The 27,855-nt window shown below is 34.5% G+C and overlaps 1 protein-coding gene across 1 annotated transcript; it reads left to right on the top strand.

Moving 5' to 3' along the window:
- The first annotated feature begins 446 nt into the window (after positions 1–446).
- Positions 447–22,932, top strand: LOC121972956 (eIF-2-alpha kinase GCN2-like). The gene is made up of 12 exons (XM_042524565.1): positions 447–810; positions 1,206–1,277; positions 1,348–1,407; positions 1,503–1,608; positions 2,770–2,874; positions 13,422–13,883; positions 15,649–15,780; positions 15,858–15,944; positions 16,047–16,133; positions 16,222–16,318; positions 22,664–22,781; positions 22,917–22,932. Exons 1-12 carry the CDS (start codon positions 680–682, stop codon positions 22,930–22,932), a joined length of 1,473 nt encoding a protein of 490 aa, XP_042380499.1. The 5' UTR covers positions 447–679.
- The last annotated feature ends 4,923 nt before the right edge of the window (positions 22,933–27,855 follow it).

Below are 27,855 nucleotides of genomic sequence, written 5' to 3'. Positions count from 1 at the left end.
ACGATTCATTTACCGTTATTGTGGTAGGGAAATTCATCATCTGGCACGAGTTCAACTCAGTCGGTAGGGAAATTCGCATACCAGGACGAGTCAACTCAATCTAACTCAGAGTAGATTACAGATTAAGTAGACTAATCCATCAGTCCATTACCTGTTAAATTTTCTATTTTAATTTTAAATTTTAAATTTAAATTTTTTTTTCTTAACATATGGATCGACTCATCGATTGATTCGTCTGGATCCGTAATCCGTACAAATGAGTCTGTTTATGTCTACTTTTAAAGAGTCTATAAAATTTTAATTTAATCTATTTAAATTATTTAACTGTAGGACTAATTCGACGGGTCAATCTAAATCGACGGCTTAACACCTTTTGTTTTCTTTAGAAGACGGTTTTCTAAAAAATATTAACACTCGTTTTCCTGGAAAACGGAAAAAAAAAATCTCGTATCGGAAAGCGATTTGACCGTGGTAACCCGGTTTGGCCCTGCCTACTGAATTCTGATTCCTACTGCACGTCTTGATCGCCTGATTGAAATTTCTACTCCAGTGCCCGCCCTAGGTATCTTCTTCGGCTCCTCGATAGGCAGGTCTTAGATTTGCGATTGGTGGTATGAATTGCCGTTGAAGTCGATGATATAGCACCCGATCTGGGAACGTTGAGGCGGAGCTGCGAGTGATGGGGCATAGCTCGAAGAAGAAGAAGAAGCGAAGCGGAGGAGGACGGGGCAGGGGCTGGGCGTCCTCCAAGGACTCATCATGTGCCGCCATGGTCGATGAAAATCTTCTTGCCGACGAGTTGACTGTATTGTGGGTTCCGTTTCATCCTTTCATTGCCTTTGTTTCGGCTTGTTATTGCAGAATCAGAGATTATACTCACATGAGAAATATCATTGAGAAGACCCTATCAACTAAACCTTGGAAAGCAACTTTCTATAGGAACTGAAATTTCCAATTCTCTGTAGTTTGATACTCTCGTGTGCCATGTCATGCATGCCAGTCGCCATAACTGAGCAAGTTGTGGTTAGTGTCAACGGACCTTTTTAAAGTATGAATCCTATCTAAACTTTCCTGCAAGAATGTCTTGGACGCAGATGTTTTTTCTGAATGATCCTAAAGTGAAAATTGATTCTTTGGGTTCATAATAGTTTTGTTGACTGCACTTAATTGATGAGTTCTAACCCATGACTTGCTTCCTATTTTAGGAACTCAATATTTCAGGATGACTTCAAAATCACATCTGAACCACCTCATGCTTCTTTTTCGATAAAGCTGAGGTACTTGAAAATTGTGACAAATTATAGTTATATTATCTTCTCCGTTCCAATCTGCGACAATGTGAAACAGGCCTTACTCAAGCGATATGGGCTATGATGATCTCTATGTTTCTGCTAGTCTCTTGGTAAGGTTAGTACAATTGTTTTGTAGTTTGGTCTCCTTTATCAGCAGCTTCTAACTTTGTCTGAATCTTTTTCAAATTCATCATCTTTCTTTGCTTGCAGATGCTTACCTGGTTATCCATACAAATGCCCCAAACTACAGATAATGCCAGAGAGAGGTTTGTTAAAAGAAGATGCTGATAGACTCCTTGTTTTGCTTCTTGACCAGGTCAGAGAATGTTAGTGCTGGCATCTTAAACAATTCTGTAAATAATCATAATCGTTTAGGCATTGACATACATGAATGACGTTGATTTTCCTACTTAGGTTTTCTAAGTTAATCATGCTGTCAAAAGAGTTACTAGTTAATGCTGGGACATGATATGAATTTGTTGTTTTCTAGTAGTAAAGGACAATCTAATCTACTGTCTGATGATAAAAGGGACCAGCATATATGCAGACAGTTTCTACTCATTTTAGGTCTTATGATGTGAACATAAATTTATTTCAACCGAATCAAGTATTTACATCGAGTCACGGTACACAGTCTATCTTATGACTCAGTTAGGTATGGCTGTAATTTCCTTAGGATGGCCATCCTTTTTCTCACATCTGATATTTTTTGAAATTGAACCCTAGAACATTGTCTTCATTAAGTTTAAGGTCCATTCAGGTGAAAATTAAGTAACTGATGATTTGTTTATTTGTCTATGCCCTTGTTAGTTCATATTTTTACATCACTCTTTAGTAGGGCATTATTTTTTCATTCACAGTTTGTAGCTTACTAGCTTGATCATTTTTTGTAAAAGAATTATTACCTAAAAGAGTTGCTAGTGGATACAAGTACTCTAATGAAGGCTTCTGATCAGATGGTTATTTGTGGGTTTGGACAAAGGTTCAAGATGTTGCATTCATGAGAAACAATTATTTAGGAGTTCTGACAAAGGTTCTTGATCCGACTGAAAAAGTTGAATTACTGCTTGACATGGATTAAGGTGTTGAATCTAATCTGAAAATTTCTTATTAGAGGCTGGTGATTGCCCTTATTTGGAAACTGTGGATGGACATGTAAACTATTTATGCAGGGATTACTTTAAAGTCAGGGGACATACAATAAGTGTCCGAACTGGCACCGATCATAGAGCAGGACGTAACACTATAAAGGAGGCTTTTCAATTTATAGTCTATTCTTTTTTGGTTGAAGATAGCAAGTCCATGTGGGTCCTCTGGGTATATTCTAGGGCAGAAAAAATTGTATGATGCAAGCCATTTATGCACAATAGATTTAGCTTCATGGAAATCATTTCTATTCTTCGTATTAGTAGTAAAACAGCCATTTACAAATGCTTTCTGTTTTTCTGTTGTGAATTTATGTGATCCTTGATATCAGGCAAAGGTTAATGCTCAGGAAGGACGGGTAATGATTTTCAATTTGGTGGAAGCAGCTCAAGAGTTTCTATCTGAAATTACTCCTTTGAGCGAATCACATGAATCTGTAAGTCTGCGTACTGTAACATGACGCTGGTTTGAAGTCTGGTTTTATGAATAGTAATCCATTAAGACTTGGTGGCCATTTTATTTTAACCCTAATTTCAAATTTTCAACCGTGGCTGTTTTTTTCTTCGTTGTATGGCTTCTTGTACTCGAGGTTTAAAATTTCGATCCGTACTGAAGTTTTGTTATATGCTCGGTACGATACAGATTCAATATTATATAGTGCCAATATAGTTTCGGTATTCCTTTAAATTATAAATATATATGTATTAGTGTTCTAAATGATTGTTGAGGCGGTCGCCTAGGCATTGCCTAATGCGGGTGTTGGGCATCAACTACACCGCCTCAGGTTGAGGCGATGCTTTAGGTGGTAACTCACCTCTTTCTTCTACCGCCGGGCATGGAACTGCCATCATAGCGTCGTGTGGGCTCTGCGATGAGTTTGGAAGCGTCGCGCGAGCCCGGACGCATTGTCCAAATTTAATTAAATAACTTTAGGTTAATAATTTTAATCAACTTCTAACTATGATTAAGATAATTTAAATATACTTAATTAAAGCCTAATAAAATTACCCCATTAATATATATATATATATATATATATATATATATAATATTTCTCATTTTTATTTTTAAATATTTTGATTAAAATTTTAATTTTTAATTAATATATTTTATTAAAAGTAAATTTTATAAAAAATAATGATTATTTATAATATTTTGTAAAAGAATAATAAAAAAATTCAGCTGCCTAGGCACCGCTTAGGCAACCGAAGCGATAGGTGGTCATTGACTATCCCGCCACCGCCTACCGCCATTTGCAACATGGATATGCATATTAATTTTATTAATATTTGATTATTAAATATGCTTTGTATTTTGAGATGTTGAATTTATATTTCAATATAGGTTCTAAAATTCGCTTGGCGCTAGTTGGGCGCTAGATCGGCGCCTAGCGCCTAGACCGCCTAGGCGGGGACTAGGCTCCGCTAAGTGAATTCCTCGGTATTAAAATAATTTACATAATAACTCACATAATATAACTCCAACACAATAACATCAAATTTAAAATGAGTTTAAAATTACACAACTAATAAAATAGCATTGGACACAAACTTAACATCAAATTTATTCTACTTCTTCACCATAATTTTTAACAACTTGTTCTTCATTAGACACAAACTCAATATCATCATTGTGATCCTCTTCATCTTCTGATGCAAAATCATCCTCATGAAGTTCTCACTCTAGAGCTTCTTCGGATTTGTAGATTTTCATCTGCTCCACTTGCTTCATCAACCATTTGCCATGTGAGCCTAGAACCTAGTTCAACTTCATCATCTTCTCCACCATCCACAATCCAACCTTGTGCATTTGAAGCATCTTTTGCAAGAAGGACATCGACATTCCTTTCTTTTTCTCTTTTTTGTTTGTTCAACAATCTAGCATTCAATTTGTTGACATCTAACCTATTTCTTTTCTTTGTATGGATCTAAAAAAGAGAGAGTGAGTAAATATAATAGTTAGTAACATGAATATAAAACTTTAAAAATTAATACTTACTTTAATTAAAGACTTAAAGTTTAAAGCTTACTCCTTCGAATACACTCCAATTTCTTTCACACCTAGATGAACTTGTAGTTAATGAAAGTATTCTCAATGCCACTCTTAGTAAGTTGGGTGTGTGAGCACTGTATGTACTCCATCATACACATGGATCAAATATATCATCATTTTTTTCACATGCTTTTGCTGCTAATGTTTTACCAAATAACCCAGTCTTATCTCTGTATTTTGCTAATTCCTTGCTAATAATTGGCATTTGTTGAATACTTGTGAAGATTCCCTTGATTGTAGAGATTATGATTAATTTGGATTCCCTTGATTATTGGGATTGAGATTGATTTTGATTGTGTTCCCTTGATTGTAGGGATTGAGATTGATTTTTCTAGGCATTGAGATTGATTTTTCTTTTCTCTTCTTATATATATAAATACCTACATGTAAACATATTAATGATAATATAGAGATCTTTTCCTAACGCCTCTCGTTTCTCTTTTCCACATTGTATCAGAGCGAGGTTGAGAGCAAATCCTATTTTTTTCTCTACGCCGCCGTTCCTTGCGCCGCAACATCGCTTGAGCCTTTCTTCGTCGTGTACCCTCTTTCACCGAGCTGATCAATGTCTATCTCCGACATTCCAAAGCCGGATATTTTATTCTTTACCAACCACATCACTGCACCACTCTCTTCTGAGCAGTTGGATGGTAAGAATTACTCTTCTTGGGGCTCTCACATTGAGCTTTGACTTGTTGGATAGGGTTATAAGACACATCTCACTCACACCGAAGAGGATGTCCAAGTCGCCGATCGTCCTCTATGGAAAAAGGTTGATGCTAAGTTGTGTTGCATTATCTGAGCCACCATCCATCCATCCCTTAGCGATGTTTTCCGTACTCACTAAACCTGTAAAGCTGTTTGGACGCAGGCTCAACAACTCTTTACAAACACCTCTCGACGACTCTATCAGGTTTGTGAAGATCTCATGACTATCCTCAGTGCCCATCAGGTTAAGGATTCAATGTCTACCTATCTAGGTTCAGTCTCTAGTCTTCTTTGTGACTTCAATGAACTACTTCCGCCTGCGGCCACTCCTGTTACGGAGCTTGAAAATCGGAAGAAATTTTTTTATGTCTCTGGCTTTATATGGTTTGCCCACAGATTATTCTCATGTTCGCGATCAGATCCTGGGCAGCCCCACAGAAGCTACCATGGATAGTACCTGGGCAACTCTCCTCTGTGTCCTTACCAAAGTCTTGACGTTGCCTCCTTCCATTCCTATTGACTCGTTAGCTTTGGTCTCTTCTAACAACAACAGATCTCCACCTCGTAAGGGTGGCAAAGGACGCCCTTGATGTGATCATTGTCACCGACCAGGACACACGATTGATAAGTGTTGGAGTCTCCATGGTCGACTTCCTCGCGGTGCTTAGATCGCTTAGAGTTCTGTCGCTTCTTCAGCTTCCGCTGCACAAATTGCCATCGGATATGATCCCACCGTCTTTCTATGATTACTTTCTGAAATGGTATGAGGATTGTCATGCTTCTGATTCCACTGCTGCTGTCGCATACGCTGGTAATTTCTTTGTTGGCATATCTCGCTCTTCGGGTCCTTGGGTTCTTGACTTTGGGGTCATCGATCATATCACGGGTAATAAATATCTTTTTTCTCATCTCTCTACTTCCGGTTATTTACCTTTTGTCACCATGGCCAATGATTTCCAAATTCAGTCCCAGGGGACTGGTATTGTTCATCCTTCTCCGTCTCTTTCTGCCCATAATGTTCTTTATGTCCCCGGAGCTCCCTTTAATTTATTGTCAATAAGCCAACTTACTCGAGCCTTTGATTGTGTCATCTCTTTTACTAAAACTTTTGTTTTCTTATAGGACGGGAGTACGGGGAGGATGATTGGCTTCAGATGTGAGTCTCATGACCTATATAGGATTCAACAACCCTCTCTTGGTTCGGCGGCGACATCTCCACTTCTTATTCATGCTCAGGGACATCCAGGTCTAGATAAGTTGAAACAATTATATCGTAGTCCTCACTTAGAGTCTTCTGGTCTTGTATGTCATTCGCGGAAATCTTTATATAACCTCAAGCAATCACCCAGGGCATGGTTCGGTAGATTTAGTACTGTAATTCAACAGTTTGACATGACTCGAAGCGAGATTGACCATTTCCTCTCTTGATTTCATCTACTTAGTGGTTTATGTTAATGATATCGTCAGGGATCATCTTGGGATTTCACAAGTAAAACAACATATTTTCAAACATTTCCAGATAAAGGATATCGGCAAACTCAAATATTTCTTGGGGATAAAAGTATGATAGTCTAAAGATGAGATCATCATATCCCGAAGGAAGTATGCAATGGATATTCTGGAAGAAACATGAATGTTAAACTCAAAGACAGTTAACAACCCTATGGATTCTAATGTTAAGCTCTTGCCAAATTAGGGAGAGCCTCTTCCACATCCTATCAGTACAGATGATTAGTAGGGAAACTAAGCTACCTTACTGTTATTCGCCCGGATAACTCGTTTGCAGTAAGTGTAGTAAGTCAGTTTCTCAACTCTCCATGTAAGGAACATTGGGATGCTATGACTCGCATTATTCGATATATCAGAGGCGCACCAATTTTGTATGAAGACAAAGGACATACTCAAGTTGTAGGATTTCCCACTGATAGAAGATCCACTTCCGGGTTTTGTATATTTGTCGGAGATAACCTTATTTCTTGGAAAAGCAAAAAGCAGAATGTCGTGGCAAGATCCAGTGCAGAAGTAGAGTATCGAGCTATGGCCATAGCCAGTCAAGAGCTTATATGACTAAAACAGTTACTTCAGGAACTAAGGTTTAGAGAGGTTACACAAGTATCACTTATATGTGACAATCAGGCCGTCATGCATATTACCTCGAACCCAGTTTTTCATGAGAGGACAAAGCATATTGAAGTTGACTATTACTTTGCCAGAGAGAAATATTTGCTAGCTTTGTCAATTCACATGATCAACTAGGAGACATATTCACTAAGTCATTGAGAGGTCCCCGAATTGACTACATATGTAACAAGTTTGGTGCATATGATCTATATTTTCCAGCTTAAGTGGGAGTGTTGAATACTTTTGAATATTCCCTTGATTGTAGGGATTATGATTGATTTGGATTCCCTTGATTATTGGGATTGAGATTGATCTTGATTGTATTTCCTTGACTGTAGGGATTGAGATTGATTTTTCTTTTCTCTCCTTATGTATATAAATACCTAATGTAAACATATTAATGGTAATATAGAGAGATCTTTTCCTAACGCCTCTCGTTTCTCATTTCCACAGCATGCAAAATTTTCATACATTTAAAAATCCCCATCGCGACCTCCTCATAAAGAGCAATAAAACTATCTTTATAGTAAAAATAGGGATTCAACAAAAATACAGTGGTATGCAATAATGTATCAAATCTATCCTTCATTTATACTCAATAATCACTATGATAGACTGATAATTTAATTTCACGTTCAGGGCTACCTTGATGTCTTCTTTAGCTTGAAGAAGTTCCCCATATAGAAACCCCATCGATGACTTTCTATCTCCATCTGCCAATTGAAGAACTCTTACCAAAGGTGCAAGTATTTTCAAACCAAGTGTCACACCATTCCAAAAACTCATGCTCATCACAGTAGAGTAAGCCAATTTCCCTTTATTTGTTTTTGACCATTTACATTTCTCCCACATATCATTTGTATACATGACCCTTAAATTAGATTTTTTTAATCAAACTTTGTAATGTGAGGAAACTTGATGCAAATATGGTAACTCCTGGCCGGACTATGTCTCTCTTCTTCGTGAAACTTCTCTTCAATGACAAAGTCTTATGGTGAGCATAAATGAAGATGGTAAAAGACTTGACTTGCTCAATAACCTTTTTATATCGTGGAAGCTTGCCAATACTTTCAAGCATGCGATTAACTGTGTGAGTTGTACATGAACTCCATAAGATCCCACATTGCTTTTCTCTCATCAATTTAGTTGTAGCCATATTATTGGTGATATTGTCTGTTACAATCTGAACAATATTCTGAGCTTTTATTTATTCAACACGCTTGTCAACATACTCAAAAATAAGTTCAGCTTTATGTGCCTCGTCTGAAGACTCCTTAGACTCAAAAAATGTAGTACCTAAGTCGCAATTAACACACATATTTAAGATGCTTCTTTTTTATCACTCTATGCATTTGTCATGATCGAACACCCATTCTTTGCACATTCTTCTTCATGTTTCTTTAGCAGTTGCTTTGTTCTTTCAACTTCGGCTTTCAACAGTGGCTCCCTAAGTTGATATTGAGCTGGAGGCTTGAATCCTGGTCCAAATTGACCCACTGCCTTCATTAGTTGCTTGAAGTTATCATTATCAATAACATTGAATAAGATTCCATTTTCATAAACTCATTTCCCAACATATTGTTGAACTTGTTGAGTTCTCTTTTTGAAAGAGCCTCATTTATATTTTTTTGACGAAACACTTTACTCCCACTGGAGTCTGTATTTTCTGGAGCAATTGCTGATGCATATTTATTCATGGGGCCAAGTAGAAGAGGTTTTTTTAATTCCATCTATCCCTTTAATTTCAGGACCTTCTTCTTCGTCTAGAGATAATCACCTCTGCAACTTCGTTCTTCCATTATTTTGTTCTTCTTTCTATTTCTCCTTTCTAAATAGCTTGTTTGTACTTATTTTTATCTTCTTGAGATATTTTTCGACAACCGAATACATTTCCACGTATATTTGCTATGTGCTCTTGATCCTATACACTCCCACCGACATCATTTTTCACACAACTTGCATTTAATTTTGTCGAGGTTCTTAGGATCAATTAACATCCCAAACTCCCATCCAATATCATTTGACTTTCTCCTAAGAATCCTAGATTCAAGTTGAGTGACAGATGTCTTCGAAGATGGATTGCTCGCCATTGTAATTATGATAACCAGAAAAGTGATTTATGAATAAATTTATAGGATATAAATCAGTAAAAAATATTAATATAAATCAGTAAAAAAATATTATCAGAATATAAATGTAATTTATATGAATTAAATAATTAATAAAATTTAATAGATTTTTTTTAACATTTTAAATATAAAATTATGTGAATTAATAAGATTTGTTAGATTTTTTTTAATTTTAAATATAAAAAATCAGAATATAAATTACTTAACAATATTTATTAGAATATAAATAAGGGCAGTCCGGTGCACGAAGCTCCTGACAGGGAAAGATCCATTGTACGTAGCCTTACCTTACTTTTTGCAAGAGACTGTTTTTAGGATTCGAACCCGTGATCTTTTGGTCACATGACAACAACTTTACCGTTGCGCCAAGGCTCCCCTTCATTTATTAGAATATAAATAACTTAATAAAATTATAAAAAGATTTTAGTTTTAAATATTTTATATATAATTTATTGGGATAATTTAATTAGGGTGTATAAAAGTCTATTCAAATTATCCTATTTAAGTGAGGAATTGTTAAATTAAATAAATAATATATAAATTAAAAAAAAATCACATGCTGAATGCGATGCGCGACGCGACATGACGACGGCAGCAGGCGGCACCAAGCGCGTTCCTAGACGTGTCTGGGTCGCCGCAAACTTCTGGCGACTCGTCTGACGACCTAGACGAGTTGCTTAAAAATATAAAATAAATTTAAAAACTTACAGCTCTTCCGGAGAAAGGCAGTCGAAATGGTGAGATCGAATAGGGTTTAACCGTTTAGGGCTTTAAATTAAAAAAATAAAAAAATTCTTAAATTTTTGTGATGCCACCCAACGACACCTAGCGCCGCCTAGGCTGGGGCGCCTAGGTTTGACACTAGCACCTTTTTGGTACTGGCGCCGGCCGCTGAGTGCTTAGGGCGCATTTTAGAACACCGATTTCAATGTTATCTCATAAGATAATGCCTATTACATTTTTATAAAAATTATTTTAAAAAATAATTCTCAAAATTCAAAACTAAATTTAAAATTATAAAATCATTTAAAAAACTAAAAATAATTATAAAATGATTTGAAAATTTTAAATTATTATTTTTAAAATTTAATTTTAAAAAATTTATTTGAAATGTTTAAGAATTATATATATTTTTTAAAATTTTAGATTATTTTAAATTTATATTTAATTTTAAAATTATTTAAAAATTTTAAATTATTACATAAAGTATTTATTAATTTAAAAAATTTTAAAATTTTTTTGAAATATTTTAATATTTTATAACTATTTTTAATAATATTTTATTATAAAAAATGCATATTTAAAAAATAAAAAATTAATTAAAAGGACAGCCCGGTGCACGAAGTTCCCGCCATGCGGGGCCCGGGGAAGATTCCATTGTACGTAGCCTTATCCTGTTTGTTGCAAGAGACTGTTTCAGGATTATTTAGGAATATATAAAATTTTATTAGAATTTTAAATAAATTTTTATATATTTTAATGGAATAATTCACTTAGGATTTTAAGAAATATGTTTGACTATCTATTTAAGTTATATGTTGACTGGATCAATTAAAAATAATAATAACATAAGCTAAAAGATAAATAAACAAATAAAATTTATTATATATTTTTAGAATTAAAATATATAAAATATATAATTAATTAGATAATTTTATTAAACCTCTTTGGATTATCCCTATTATAATTAGGAGTTGATTGAGATAATAAACCTAAGTTCAATTTTAGTTAAAAAAACCCATCGACACATCGCAACCTCTAATGCGGCAGTTGGTCGTGTGATCCCTCCGACGCGGTTGTGGGGGTCACACGATCCCCCTGACGCGGTTGCGGGGGTCGCATGTCCCCTCCGGTGCGGCGCGGAGGCGTCAATGAGCCGTTTGCGTTGATCACGGGGGTTGCGTGACGCCTCCTTGGTTGACACTAGGTTTAGTGCCGGGTCGTGCCGGTTGGTTGGTGGAACGAAATGCTTTGCCTGTTTCGATATGCTCGGTACAATATTTCAATCCTTGGCTCAAAATGTTACGGTTTTGTTTTCATATTTTTTCGTGTTGATATGATTTCAATATTTTTTCAAATATAAAATATATCAATTAATTTTTTTTATTATATTTGATCCTTATAGATGCTTATTATTTATTTATATTTGACATGTTGCATGATGGGATTAAGTTTTGATATCATCTTATGAAATGCTTGATTCTATTGTGTAAAAGTCGATTTAAGTTAACTAAAATTTTAAACTATATTTAATTTAGATATATTTTCATCAATTTAAAATTAAATCTAATTTATATATAAAATAATTTACTTTATTAGTAGTAATACATTTTATAAAGTTAGAAATTATATTATATTTAATTTTTTTATTTAAGAAGGGAAAATGATAATAATTTTTAAAGAGGTTAAGATGTTTTGTTTTTCCTTTATTTACCTTAAGAGGTATTTTTTACTTTATTTATTTTGATGGGGAAAAACAATAATGAATGAAAGATGAAAAAAAAATTAATAAGGAAGAAAAAAAATAATGGATAAAAGAGAAAAAAAATTAAGAAGGAAAAATTAATAGGGAAAAGGAATACCTATTAAAAAATAAAAAATTAACCTTGTAGATTAAAAAAAAAATCGTTGTTGCTGACTTGCTGTCATGAGTGTCCCATCCTTGCCAAGCTGCTGCGCCCTGGAGGCCGTGCGGGGGTCGTGACACCTTCTACATCCCCGGAGAGGTCGCCACGGGGATCTGACACCCTATACGACCTCGCGTGGTCGCGGTTGTAGTGTTGGTATGGTGTTTGAATAATAAAACCCCGATTGTACCTATGACTTTAAGGGGATATCTGTAAACATACATTCTCCATTTTCTCCATAGTCAACGATAAGGTGGATTTCATTAAGAAATCATGGTTGAGGAAAAGGGCTAGATTGAGACTAAGAAGTTAAATCAAGTTGCTAATCAACACAAGTAAAAGTGTTGGTTGGAATTGAGAATTGTATGGAACTGTAAAGGTCTAAAATGATTCTGTTTTATTTTTCTTATTTGTCATATTATTTATTTTCAAAGTTTTAATTTCATTTTGTTATTCCAATGTTATCAAGCACAATTACATGTCTATTTTTTTGTTATGTGGAGGCGAATACGCTCGCTCCCAGCACCCCCGTCGACCCGTCCCAGGGTCAACACGGAGGAGGTAAATCACGGGCGACTACTAGCCTTTAGAATAGTGACTAGCTCATAAGGGAGACATTTACCTCGGCTTTGCCGAGATTTGAACCCCAGACCTCATGATGGCAACACCTCATGTGCTAACTACTAGACCATCCCGAGGGGACTGGTCCATAACTTAATATGACTATAGCCATGGCTGCCGACTACAGGCATGTCTATTTACCATAGTTTAAAATCTCGAATGGTTTCACCCAATACAGGCGAAACATTTCGTTCCGCCTGTAGACCGGCATAGACACGCCTCCGGAGCTGGCGTGCTGAGAGGCCCTGGACGTGGCGCGATGGCCTGGCGATGCGTCCGGAGGCGTCGTGTTGGCTTGGGGTCGGGAGCTGGTGGCGAGGAGCTGGGGCCGATTTCAACTTAGGTTTATTAGGTTAATATTTTTAATCAACTCCTATGATTGAGATAATTTAGATTGACTTTATTAAAGTCTAATAAAATTATCCCATTAATTTAATATATATATATTAAAAAATATGTTATTATTTTTTAAAATATTTTTTATGTTTAAATATTTAGATTATTTTTTATTTTTAGTTTATATATTTTATATTTTAAAAAAATCGAAACTATATCGGCACGATATGATATGATACCGAAACTATATCATTCTAGTTTGAGACCAAAATTTTGGCACGATTCGAGATTTTAAACCATGTTATTTACTATGTTATCTTGCTCTCTCTTACCTCTAAAATTTGAGTTTTATAGTCTAGTCTAGCTAATGTTGTGTTCTACTATGGCAGATACCTTATGTTAGTTCTAGCATAAAGAGTGAGGAAGCAACATCCCAGTTTGACAAATACTGTTATTCCGATGGGTCTTCTGTTTATAGTTTGGTTGATCTCTACAGTGACTTGTGTGGTAATGATGTAACATTGAGTCATGTCAAAAAAGCTATGAATGGCAACTCTAGCAAAACATTTAAGATAGAAGTTAGGCAAGCCAATCTGAACAACAACAATATCTATTTGGATTCTCATACTTCGGCTAATCCTGAAATTCCTGTCAGAGATGATAGTTTGCTGCAAAATAGGAAATATGAAGCAATAAATCTGATAAAACATGGGGATTCACTATCAGCTTCAAAGCTAAATGTTGTTGCTGAAGAAGGTGACAATGACACAACAAGTTCATCTCCAAAGGCTACTTCTATACCAATGTTCCCAGATACTTTGCAGAATATTAATGATAGCACAAAGCATGAGGTATGGAAAAAAGTTCATTTTTTCTTTTTTACTTATGAAATGCTTGCTATGCCTCGAAAAATAAAAAATTTCAAGTGTTGACGAATGAGCTTATTAAAATGTATTCTTGACACCTTGACCTTTTAGTTTACTTGTAAAAATTCTTTTTGTTCAGTGTGCTGCATTGTTGGTCCCACATTCTTCCTAGCTAGAAGTTTGGATGTTGCCATGTGTCTGGTTTGCAGTAGGTGACTATAAGTTTTTAATTTGGGTAGCAAGGTAAAAATGATCATCAAAATTTTATGTATTTTTTAGACTGATAAAGCATAATAGATGGTTTAAACTAGGCAGCAAGTATCCAATTTTGAAATGATAGTACCTTAATCCATCCCAGCAACTTGAGATGCCAACTCAGTAACCTGGTGAAAACACAAGCTTGGTTAAGAGTGTTGGTTTATTCAAGCAAAATTTAAGTTACCACATGATAGAGTTGCCACAGCATGGACTATAAGCATGTGACAATTAAGCTTCAATTTTAAACTTTTCAATAACACCGAAACTATCTTCTTTAAGGAAGTTCAAGGTATGATTGGTTGGAAAACTTAGAGACAATTTGGAATGCCATTATTATCATAAAGCTGTGTCAGTCCAAACTATAGAAAAGTATAAACTATAAATTCATTTGAAACATAGGTTTGACATAGTCAAATCATGGCCTGACTCATTTTGTCACAGTAAAATATCAGTAACTTTACAAAATCATTCCAGACGGTCAAGCCTGATGCTGAAACCAAGATTAAAAAACTGTGGGAAGTTTGTGTTTTCCAGTACTTGCTACATGTCATGACATTTATAAAATTAAGCATGTAAAAATGCACACGGGCAATTCTTAAATATATTGTGCTCAAAGTAGGCTAGTGTGGAAATCTTGTGTAATTAGTAATTGATGTGATATTTGTTCAACTTCTCGCCTTATGCTTTTTTTTGAGCATTATTAACCAAAATATCTTGAATTTTTGAATATTCACTATCATTGTGTTTTTCTTCATTTAGCTAGGGGTGTAAACGAGCTAAGCCGCTCGCGAGCTATTCGGATCTCGGCTCGAAAAAAAGTTTATTCAAATTCGTTCGATTAAATTAACGAGCCGAGCTCGAGTTTGATTTCGAGCTTGAAAACATTATCGAGCCGAGCTCGAGTTTAATAGTATTTGGTTTGTGGGCTCGCGAACATGTTTGTTTAGAGGTTCGCGAACGTGTTCGTTAAGAAGCTTGTGAACATGTTCGTTAAGAGGCTCATTTATCTTATTTTATATATATATATATATCACATAAATAATTAATATAATAGTATATTATTAATTATTATAGCTAATTATCTTAAACGAGCTCAAACTAAGTTCGTTTAATTTTTAAATGAGCTTTTTTTGAGCCGAGTTTGAGCTGAACTCGAGCTATTTAATTTTATTACGAGCCGAGCTCGAGCTTAAGAATAAAGCTTGAATCAAACTCGAGCCGGACTCGAGCTTAGGGATAACGAACCGACCTCTTACTGTTCGACTAAGTTCGGCTCGTTTACAGCCTTACATTTAGCATCATATTTATTACATGTTTGAGTAGTTATCTATCGTGGAAATCAACTTGGAAACACATCGCATTTATAGTGTCTGAAATTGATTGACATATCTATGGTTGTTTTCTAGCTTAAAAATATCAGATTATTTATTTAAATTAGTAGAATTTGCCTAAGATCACTGTTTTAGGTTCATGTACCACATGATCTTGACAGGACATGAACCTTAGAGAGCCGGTAACCGAGAATGATAATTTCGGTTCAGATGATTTATTCTCAAGTTCATCTAGCTATGTTTCAGTTACAAGTGATAATGACTCTCAAAGTAGAGGAAAAGATCTTCTTCTGGTGATCCTCTTTTCCAACTATTGTTCTCTCTTCTATATGTAGAACTTTTAAGCATATTTCTTTGTCTTTCATGTCAGATACATTTACTTCGCATTGCTTGCTCTTCAAAGGAATCACTAACTAATGTTTTACCAGAAATATCACTGGAGTTAAGGAAAATAGGGGTATGTGTTCCTTAGGCATTTGCTTCACCACTGCCACCATCACCTCCTATTTTCATCTATTGTTTTTTATTTACTATTTAACTTAGTTTGGAGTTTGAACAGGTTCTTTCAGAATGGGCTAGGGATTTGGTTGCTGCGCCCTCTTCAGAATTTACTGAGGCATTTAATAATGCATTTGGACGACAAGTTGTTAGTTTGCGTTATGTACTTTTGTTTCAATAATTTGAAGATTGAAAAATTTGGGGGTTAGTTGTTTCTTTTGCATGCTTTCTTATAGGCATCTTCAAGGTTCTCTGAGTTTTGGAGAATGGACAGTAGTTCATCTAAATCAACTTCACGTTACCTTAGTGACTTTGAGGAAGTTCGCTCACTTGGTAAGTTGACCATCCAGTGTGCAGCATGCATGATCTGTTTGCTTCTTTGGCTTTAGTTTTCACCTTATATATAGGAATCTAAGAATTATAAATTAATGATATTGTTTAATGTGAACATAATATGGCTTAAGCTTTCATGACAGAATCATGTGACTTCTGGTTTTGAGTTTCACAGTAAATAATTAAATAAAAGTTCAGCTTATGGGTGATATTTTATTCCCTATGCATGTAACTAGTGCTAGTTTTTTGAAGTTTTGCATCCAGCCATCCACTCATATTATGATTGGGTATTCTTGTATGATTTCATTAGACAAAACCATCTTGTTTTATTTAGTTAGTGCTGGCCATGGGCTGGATTCAGTTTGGACCCAACCTAGAATCATAACCGGGTAAATAGGCCAATTACCCATTGACCTAGTTCAATGGGCCAGAACCGTAACAGGCTCGTCTCTATATGGGCCGGTTATGGGTTGGACCCAAAGTGAACCGATGAATTGGTGGTTTGAGCTGCCGGTCCAAATTATTATTTCACTGGTATTTATTTTTAAAAATCTCTAATTTTTTAAACTAGTTTAGATTTTTTCAAAGAGAGCCTCTCATTTAATAATATTTATAACATTTTAATGATATTAATGGTGTGATTAAATGTAAATCGACTCATCTGTTTTAAAATTTTCAGTGCCGGTCAATTTTTTAACCTATTTGTTTTGAGTTTTCTAATGTGAGTCTATTCCACCTTCAATTCATTAAATTTGTTAATCTTATTTAACTATTAATAGGTGGCTCATTGGTCTTAAAATAACTTTTTTTATCCATTCAACACATAACTTTTTGAATTTACAGAGACCATTTGACTAATATATTCAATAATAGTTTACTAAGGAATATAATTTGTTCAATAATAAAATTATATATGTAGTGAAGAGTATCATCAAACCTACAAAATTAATCAAAAAAATATAACTAGTACGATATATATGCCTCATCACACTAAAATATAACAATGTTAATGTTGATAAAAAAACCATTGGTATTAAGTGCAAGATCAATTGGTCTTGGTCTATGATACATTATTATAGTAAAAGTGAAGATAATTATAGAATATTAACATTCAAGGGATCAAAACTTGAGAATTATTTTATGTTTTCATTTGTTTTCAGTGAAATAGCTAATGAGTCAGATTTCGATATTTTACAATGGTGGCTTTAAAAGACCCAAAGTTATTCCATTCTCTCTATCATAACAAAACTCGTCCAATGTCAACTATTGTTGTAGAACAAATATTTAGTTCTAGAAATAATATCTTGGATGAAAGACGATCTACTTTGGCTCCTGATCCTTTGGAAGCTTAACATTGATGATTGGACGAAAATTGCAAAAAGAATAAAAAAGAAGCAACTTTCGGAGGACAAAGTAGAAGATTTTGATACAGAAGGAACAAACGAACTATGTGAACTTTAATTCCTTTATATCCTAAGATACATAGACAACTTAAATAAGGGGGTGTTTGGTTGATGGATTTGAGAATGAGGGAATGGAATGATAGTAAAAGATAGTGTTTGGTTTGTGGGTTTGGGAATAACAATTTGGGAATGATTTCTAAATTTTTGGGAATCAACAAAACCGATATAACTAGGTGGGTTTCATTTCCATTCCCATTCCTATTTCATCTTACTATCAAGCCTATACCCATAGTCATTCCCATCATTTAACCAAACGCCACCTAAGTTCATATTTTTTTTCATATTTATATATTTTTTTAAAATAAAAATAAAAATAAAAATAAAAATTTTTAACCGTTGTGAACAGTTCCGGACAGTGAACCGTGACCGTCTTTAAAGGTTAAGATTAAGGGTTGAGATTTTTTGAACCGTCATATCAGCGATGTCGAACTGTCGATTTAGAATCACGTATGGATTTATTCAAAAATGATTGCTTCATGAGTTGAGTTAAATATTATTGGTACAGGTAGTACTTAATACATTGGTACCATAGTTACTACAATGATATTGTGCAGATTTTAGCTATTGATATTGTCTGAATGCTACAATTATTCAAGCAATTCATACATCACAAACAAATAATTATTTTAATTGAGGATGGTTTATATTGTTTTTTTATTGATTGAACTCATTTCAATAGATTTTCAATTAGGTTTATCCATTTATAGTCCTTCAATTAGCTACATAATGACAACAACCACCAAATCTTTGTCTCACCAAGTGAAGTCGACTATATGGATCCTCTTATGCCATTGAGCTCGATCCTTTACTATATTACTATCTACTGATGAATGAATTTTATCGATCAAGGTTAGTTCCAAGTTCAGTTAAAGGAGAAGGGTTGCATTAGAGACCATGGTTTAAAGTGTTGTGCCGAGCCGGTTGAAATCGGCAAAACATCTTGTTTTGCCCGGCGACCGGCACGATCCTGACACCAGACTTGCGACAGTTGGAGGCATCACACGACCCCACGACCGCAGCAGAGGGGTCACATAACCCCTCCACTGCCACTGCGGAGGCGTCGTGTGACCCCGTGGCCGCTGCACGGGTTGCGCGACCTCGCCGCCGCGCCGAAAAAGTCATGCGACCCCCACTGTTTGCGTGACCTGCGGTAGCGCTGAAGTCACGCGAGCTCGCGAGTGGTGTCCGATTTTGAATTTTTTAAATTAAATTTAGGTTAATTATTTTAATCAATTCCTATTTATGATAGGGATAATCTAAAGAAGCTTTATTAAACCCTAATAAAATTATCTAATTAATTTTATATTTTATTTATTTTAATTTAAAAATTATAATAAAATTTTTATTTATTTATCTATTTTCATATCTTTTCCTTTTTTAAAGATTATTTTTTATATTGTTTATTTTTTAAATATTTATGTTAAATATTTTATTTTTAATTCGTATATTTTATATTTAAAAAATACTGAAACTATATCGGCACAGTACGATACGGTACCGAAACCATATTGTTCCGGTCCAGATCGAAATATCGGCATGGGTCAAAATTTTAAACCTTGTTAGAAACAGTGCAACTGGCGTAAAACATAGGCAAATGTTATGCATAGATCCATCATCTCCATAACATTGCTTGCCTATTATATCTGTATTGTTGCATGCATTTACAAAGAAAATCTACACAAGATTATGGAAGCTTCTTGAAGTGACCAGTTTATTAAATTTTCACTTTGAATTCCGTCTATAGGTTTGCTTACACCTTTTAGATCTTAAAGCATCCTATGTATCCATAGTTATAGATGGAGACATAGAAGGTAGCCACTATTGACAGAGAAATTATGAAGGCTAATCTCCTGAAGTAGTCCCCTTTATATCTATTTTCTCATTGTCATTTTACATTCACCTCCTTAAGTTTAGTATATTTTTAAGTAACTCCTAATCTGTTTACAATTAGATCTTTAACGTCCCTATCAATTTAGTTCAAAAATATTATACAACTTGTTGCAAACGGCTTAGCCTTCTCAAAGATTTAGTAATTCTGCCAATTGATTAATGCAACTAACAAAAGAAATTATCTCTATGGACTCTATATTTTCCTTTATAAAGTGACAAGTAAGCTTTATTTGTTTTGTCTTCTTGTGAGTACTAGAAGGTATATGCATGACAGAAACATTGCTAGTGTCAGGGAAAGGATCAAAGAAAATTGTAAAAGCGAGATACAAGTGACCTAACCAATGCTGCTCACAGATGAGAGCATGGTTTTTAGTGCTGAGTCATGCCAGTTGACGCAAGCAAAATTCATCATTTCACTAGTTGACTAACATGTGAAATGACTGACATATTAGAATGAAGGAAATGAGAAAGGAGGAGAGGGGAGGAGTGTTGAAATGATGAAAAATTGAGAGGGAGAAGGAGAGAAAGGAGGAGAGGGAAGAAGGAGAGGAGTGCTGCAAAAACAAAAAATTAGAGGGAGAGAGGGAGGATAGAGGAGAAGGAAAAGTACCAGAGACGGGAAGCAGGCAAATGACACCAGCGTTTCATACTGACATTTGAAAACCCTTGATGTGCTACAACACGTTTCAAGATGAATTGAAATAGTAATTGTTATTTTTTTTAACGTACCATTTCAGGTGGGATTCAAAGTCTCTTAGATATAGGTATTTATCTATCTTTTCTTATTCTTATTTTCTTTATTTCTTTTCTTCTTCTACCTCCAATTTACTCCTAATATTATATGTTGAAACACTAGCATGATACCAAAAGAATATCATTCTAGTTAAAAACCAAAACTTTAGTATGATCGAGATTTCAAATGTTAGTACAAATATTAAATTTAAGGTCTTGCTTGTCTGACTCATGATCTCCTCGTAAAGAAATCAAGGAAATTGCACAAAGGAAGAAGAGTAGTAAGGAGGAAGAAGTAGTGGGCATGGGAAATACTTACAAGACTTGTTGGTGTTGTTATTTGTAGAGAAAAAGACCATATTTTTCTTGCATGAGAGAGGTAGTTAATGCCCATTTTCATGACATTTGAGGAGAAACCTGGAAGGCTTATGCACATGAGACAATTGTAATAATTAAGTTTGATCTTGGTTTCCATATCAGGTTGGATGAAAAAGGAGAATATTTAGACAAGGATAACACTAGATAAGAGGAAATAATATCAGCCCGCTAACTAGCACATGAAACTATTTGAGACAATGAAGTTGAGTGATGCATGCGATGATGAGCACTAAAACGACATTAGAGCCTTCAGATGAGGTTTGTGATGCTAACAACTCGATCGAGGTTCCCCTGAAACAAGCAAGGCTTCTGCAAAGACAAGTGGTGTGAGGCTTCTATGAAGCAATGTGATGATGATTAAGGTTTTTTTATTGACTTTCCTCTTTTTCTTTCTCGTCTTTTCATCATCTTCTTCTTTCCTATCTCCTCATCGGTGTCTTCATATATAGGAAGAAGGACCAACACACTTTGAACTTCCTATGTGGGAAAATTTACAATTTTACATTCCTACTCTATTAAGCAACAACTTACAGTATTGACTTTTAATTCACTTATGATCTTTTATATCTAATGTTTCACGAAGACATTGAAGTCTATTATTGCATGTTCATGTGGATTTAGCTTCTCGCCTTTTGATCTTTTTTTCTCTTTCCTTCGTCCTTGTTGGTGTCTTCGGATATACGAAGAAGGATTAGAACTCTTTCAATTTCTTTGTGAGGAAATTTGTAACATACCATTTCTACTTTACCAAGCAACACCTTGCAGTATTAACTTTTGATCCACCTGTGATCCTTCATAACTGATGATTTGTTAAGAGATAGAAGTCTATCACTGCATTTTATGTGGTGGAGCTTGATTATCTCTTGAATTTTTAGATATTTGGCTGAAATTTAATATTGATTTTTAAAGAATACTATATTTTCACTTTTTTTTGGATACATTCAAGATACATTACCATGGTGCATATTGTTTGAGAAGATATTATTTTAGTCAATGAGACATGTGAAAGAGTGAATGCAAAACTTGAATCTTAACTAGAGACATTGCCGTAAAAGGATTTATGTGTAGTAGAATATTTACAGAAGATATAAAATTTAAGTTTGGTAGTATTAGAGGTAGTAAGAAAATTGTTAAACTAGGAGATGATAGAGATGTTTTACATAGGATAAAAGATGGATGATTGAAATGCAGGACGTTGTTGTTTTTTTTTTTTTTTTTTTTTTTTTTTTGTGATTGTAAGGTACTTCTAAAGCTTAAAGAGATATTTTACTAATCGGCGGTTAGACTTGCTATATTATATAAAGTTGAATGCTATGAAACGAACACACAATTAAAATATAAGAATCACAGAAATGAGGATGTTAAGGTGGATGTGTGGATATATGAGGATGAACACGATAAGAAACCACAATATTAGAAAGAAAATCAAGTTGTGCTTATGGAAGGAAAACTTCGAGATACACATTTAAGATTATATTTGGACATGAACTTAGGTATTCAATAAATACCCTAATTAGGTTATGTGAGACCATGACAAATACACATTAATAGAGGAAGAGGGAGTCATAAAAGATTTGGTTAGCAACGATAAAATATAATAAAATTCATTTCATTTAAATATATATGAAGATATAGTAGGAGATCAAGTCCAATGATATAAGAGGATCCATATAGCTGACCTAGCATAGTAGAATAAAGATTTGGTTGTTATTATTGTTTACTAATTTTTCAGTTTTTATAATTACTTTTTGACATTTTAATATTTAATTCAGTTCTTGAATGTTTTAATGTTAATGTATCTATATTTTTAATTACCTTTTGACATTTTAATATTTAATTTAGTTCTTGAATGTTTTAATGTTAATGTATGTATATTTTGCAGGCCGTGGGGCTTTTGGCCATGTTGCTTTATGTAGAAATAAACTGGATGGGCGACAATATGCTCTAAAAAAGATTCGCCTTAAAGATGAAAATCTTCATGTTAACGAGAAGATATTGAGGTACTGTTCTATTTACTAGGTCATCTGCTAAGTTCATGCTTTATTTGTTTCCTATACCATTCTTTTTCTTCCATGCACTGGTCAAGGCTTTGAAATTTGGGACCTTTTCTAAAATGAAACATGCTTGGTGTTCAGCTTCGTAAGAGCTTGATTATGTTTTTTCATTATACACAAGGTCAATTAAATGAATAAACTTGAACAACTCATTAAATTGTATGAAGAAGGTTGAACATATACATATTCAGCTCATGAATTGTTTGTGAACAATATTCATCAACAAAGCTGTTATCAAACTTGTAAATAAATAAACTCTCAAAATGAACAAACAAGCTTATAATATGAAGCACATTAACAAACCAAACAACTTTAAAAATGTAAGTGTTTTAAAAACCAAATAAACTTGAATTGAGAACTTGATAACATCTAAATGAGCCAATCTTGAACTAAACTCAAGCCAAGCTTGAACCATGTTAAACTCATAAAAAAGAAACTAAGCCAAGTTTGAACAATCGTTTTAACGGCTTGGTTCATTTTAGTCTCAACTTGGCTCGGTAAACAAGCTTGAAGAATATAAAGCTTGGCTCAACTTGGCTTATTTACAACCCTAAAAAGCTGTTATTTGTTATTATGAATAACCACTTCGAATCTTTCACCATGGCGAGTAGAGACAACGATACAGGTAAACCAAAAGAAATCAACCAAATATGAGGGCTTGGTTATGCCTTACTTTTTTCGCTTTAACATTCTGAACTCTTTCACCCATAGACCACCTAGATCTATCATAGAACATGTAAATGTCAGCACTCAACCTTAGAGAATATAAATGCAAGCACTCAACCTCAATCAACCTAGATGTGATGATCCCCTGATAAACCACAAAATCAAATCACCCAAGCTATAGCACAATTTGTGGAGAGGGAGAGCGTCACACATACTTGCTTTTCACGTGCTGTTATATGTATGCCATTATCTTCCGTGCTGAAGATGGTGGCAACTATTGGCACATAGCTGAAACATGAGATGAAGAGTAACACTAGAGAATAAAGCAATATTCACTCGTCACTGTAGGATCTTTCACATGTCAGAGCTGACTCTGCTGGATCTAAGAGGGAAAGGGTTTGCGCTTGAATGGGAATCAGGAACGGTAGGACTTTTGCATACATGAGGCAACTCCATAGTTTGTTTCCTCTCTCACATCTTGAACAAATAACTGTTTGGGAATTGTCTAAGTTGATAGTGTGTTAATGGGTATTGGCTCTGTGAATATAACAAGAATACTTGAACACCCATATATACTTTAGAGGTACAAGTATTCAGTATTCTTTTAACTATCCTTGATGGTGCATATAATTTGTGGAAATTTGTGAAGATTCACCGGGAAGTAACATAGGAATCATACATTATCTTGGTTTTGTTATGCTACCTTTCAATCTCATGGGACATGTGAGATCCAATCTAACTTTATTTATTCATGGGATTTGGGCTGTCCAATATATATATATATATATATTATATTATATTATATTATACACAATATTATAATATAATTTAAGATATACACACACACACACACACACCATGAAATGGTCATATTTAATAAAGGACGCGGACAAAGTGTTTCTTGCGAATTAACACAAATATAATGATATAACACATTCATCCAAACATATACTTAACAAAATATTCTATTTAGAATATTATTAAAAGAAAACAATATATAGCTTAATGGAGAGATATGAGCTATTAAGGTAAATTTGCATAGTTCGGGACAAATAATATGTATTTAAGTGTAGATTATTGTTGGGATAGAATATTGATACAACACAAGAATAGAAATTGAGTGTTGGAAGGTTTGTGGGGTAGGCATATGCAATTAAGTGGGAAAGGAGCATAGAAATTTAGGTATCACATCTAAGGGTTCCAAGGCATCACCCATAGGGAGATTGCATCATAGAACTTGAATTCTCATAAATATATATATATATACTCATAACAATCATAAAGAACTCATAAAGATTCACACAGGAAACATAAAATTTCATAAAAGACTTACATAAAAAATATAAACACTCATCAAGACTCACATTGGAAACATAAAGAACTCATAAAAACTCTTAATTGACGCATTAGAAGTTAAAACACATTGGAATTGCTAAAAATTTATAGCAATTGTTTACTTTGAAACTTTGACTTTAGACATTTGGAATTGTTGAATTTTATATCATTTCTAAAATAGGCTCATCACTTTCCAAAGTATGCCAAATTAAAAGTTGGGCTTTAAAATTTTTATTTCTGCATTTATAAACTTTTACTTGGAAACAACCTCTTGCAAAAAGCAGGGTAAGGCTGCGTGATCCTTCCTCGGGACCCCGCATGCGGGAGCTTCGTGCACCGGGTTGTCCTTTTTTATTTATTTATAAACTTTTAATGGAGATTACCACTTGTCTCCATCAACTTTTCTCAAGCGAGAAAAATTTGTCCCTCACGAGTTAAAAGCATGGAATCTTTCATAGAGATCTCACAATCTAGGGAGTTATTATACTTTCTAGTGCACATGATTTTTATTATTTTCTTGCATTACGTTTATGCATTTTAACAATTTTGCCTACTCAAATTTTTATATTGATCCCTTCTTGTGCCACTCTAGTGCCTAGATTGACCGATTTGTTTCACTTATTTTTCATAGTATATAAAATCCTTTATGATGATCGGTCATGGTGACCGGTCATGGCCAGTCTCAAGTCTGGATAAAGGAGGGGGTTGCGTTAGGTTGTCAGTCAACGTTAAACTATGACAAATATTCAATGAATGAATCCATTAAACTATTATGCTAATGCTAGGTTGTTCCTCGGAAGGAACGCGTTGCAAGGTCCGACTATAACGTCTTGGCAAGGACCGCTATATCTCCAGAACTCGGGTGTAGTGATAAATATGCAAGAATTTGCGTTACAGGGTTCGATTGTAACGTCTTAGCAAGGACCGCTATATCTCCATAAGAACTTGGATGTAGTGTTAAATAGGCAAGAGTTCTCACTGTTGGAGTGTATACTGAAAGCCTAAGCTTTGTAAACATTCATTATAAATAAAGAATCACATTTGGTCAAATTGTCTACATTTAACAGAATGCTCAATTAATTTATACCCTAGATAACATAAGATGTGTGTCATACGCGGTAAGACGATGTTATCAAGACTATAAATTATAAACAAGAGCTCACCACCAAAACGGAAAAACAAACCATTAAGGTCGAAAGGTATTAGGTATCGCTTATCTCGATCAGATAATTACACTAGACACTAGAGTGTATCGAGTAGACTCATTCGAGGTCGCTTTTATAATCGACTTTATAAAGAAACAAAGACCTCTATTATTATGGAAGTGTGTATTTTAATCCCGATATAATAACAAGCACATATATTTGATATTTATTTCTTTAATTTATCAACGGGTGAGATTTAGTTGCGAATCAATAAGCCCGATAAGTCGAAACGGTATCACCATAAATGGTTGTCGATTATAAAAGGAAACTGTGTCCAGAGATACTAGGTCGATAATGCCCCAAGAGGAGCTCATAAGGATCATGTAAACCCCGCAGGGACTTAGTCTAACACGACGATAAGGTCGAGTGGTACTACTGACTAAGATATTAATTAAACGAGTTGCAAGAACTCACTTAATTAAGGACATTCGATATCTTAAACACGTGGAGACTAACACACTCATAAGTTAAGGAGCCCAAAAATGTAATTGGGATCAGCGGTAGTTCAACAATAGCTCTCAGTAATGATTATTATCGATAGTCAAGTCAGGTGTCTGGCCAACACGGACGCTTAATTTTATCGGGAGACCAAAACCAATTCCTCCTCGGTCCCTATCGTAGCCTCTTATTTATGGAGTACTATACCCACCTATACTCACCTTCTATACCCACTGATCAGGGCCAAGCCAGCAAACCAAGCCAGTACGCCCAGTATAAGATGGTGGCTCCCAGCTCAACCCAAGCTTGGGGCCGCCAAATTAAATTAAAAAGGGATTTTAATTTTAATTTTTATGTGAGATATAATTTATTAAAGAGAATTAAAATTAAAATATCTCTTGTAAAGGATCTACAAAGATTAAAGAAAGAGATTAGATCTCTTCCTTATTCGTAGATTGGAGATATTTTATTTTCTTTAAAATTATTCACATGTCAAAATTAAAATTATAGAAATTTCCTTTATCAACCACGAAGAGATTTCAAGAGAAATTTTATTTTTAAATTTCCGGAAACAAATTGAAGTTTTAATTGTTGATCAAACTTCAATTTGTTCTATCAGCCACTATAAGATTTCAATTGGGAAATTTTATTTTATTTTTCAATTAAATCATGTCAAGGAAATTGAGGAAATTTTATCGTAATTAAATTTCCTAATTTCTTAGGCCAAGGAATATAAAGAAGGGGAGGTACGGAACAACCTCTATTATTTTCTCCTTTTTTCCTGTGTGTGGGCGCCATCATCACTTGCTGCCGAAGAGCAAGAACTCTCTTGGAGCTCTTCATGGCTGAGTACACTGGAGAAGAAGAAGAGGAGAGTAAATGGATTGAAACTGCACTATCAAGCTCAAGTGTTATCGATTTTCTTCTGGCAGGGTTTGGACAAAATGGAGGAGAAGACAGGTAGGCATTCAGTTCCATCATTCGGAGACTCGGTTGCATCTTCAAAACAAACAGAGTAAGAGGTTACTAGGAATCAAGAGGACTAGTAATTTTTAATTTCTTGCATCATACTAGTTATTTATGGAAATAATACCAAATACAAGAGGCTTACGCTCTAGTATTTCAATATGTTTTCAAGTCAGGTTTTTTTGTTTTATTTTTCCTCGTGATTCGATTGTTCTTTTCGTTAACCTAAAGTTATTTTAGAAATTAAATATTAGCTTTCTATAAAAGGTTTTGTCTAGTCTGGTGGTTGCTCCCATATTCAAGAAGGCCATACGCCACGCCAGACTGGGAACCACCATGGAAATTAATATTTAATGGAATTAATAACTTAAGGTGATTTGGGTCGAACGTGTTAAGTTCCGCAGAGACCC

Source organism: Zingiber officinale, chromosome 4A (assembly GCF_018446385.1).
Source record: "Zingiber officinale cultivar Zhangliang chromosome 4A, Zo_v1.1, whole genome shotgun sequence".
NCBI classification, from domain to species: Eukaryota; Viridiplantae; Streptophyta; class Magnoliopsida; order Zingiberales; family Zingiberaceae; genus Zingiber; species Zingiber officinale.
This window is presented reverse-complemented; position numbering and strand designations above follow the sequence as displayed.

Coding starts and splice junctions, on each gene's coding strand:
- LOC121972956 (XM_042524565.1), top strand. CDS start 680: ATGGGGCATAGCTCGAAGAAGAAGAAGAAGCGAAGCGGAGGAGGACGG. Junction 15,945..16,046: donor TGGAGTTAAGGAAAATAGGG/GTATGTGTTCCT, acceptor GAGTTTGAACAG/GTTCTTTCAGAATGGGCTAG. Junction 16,319..22,663: donor TGAGGAAGTTCGCTCACTTG/GTAAGTTGACCA, acceptor TATATTTTGCAG/GCCGTGGGGCTTTTGGCCAT.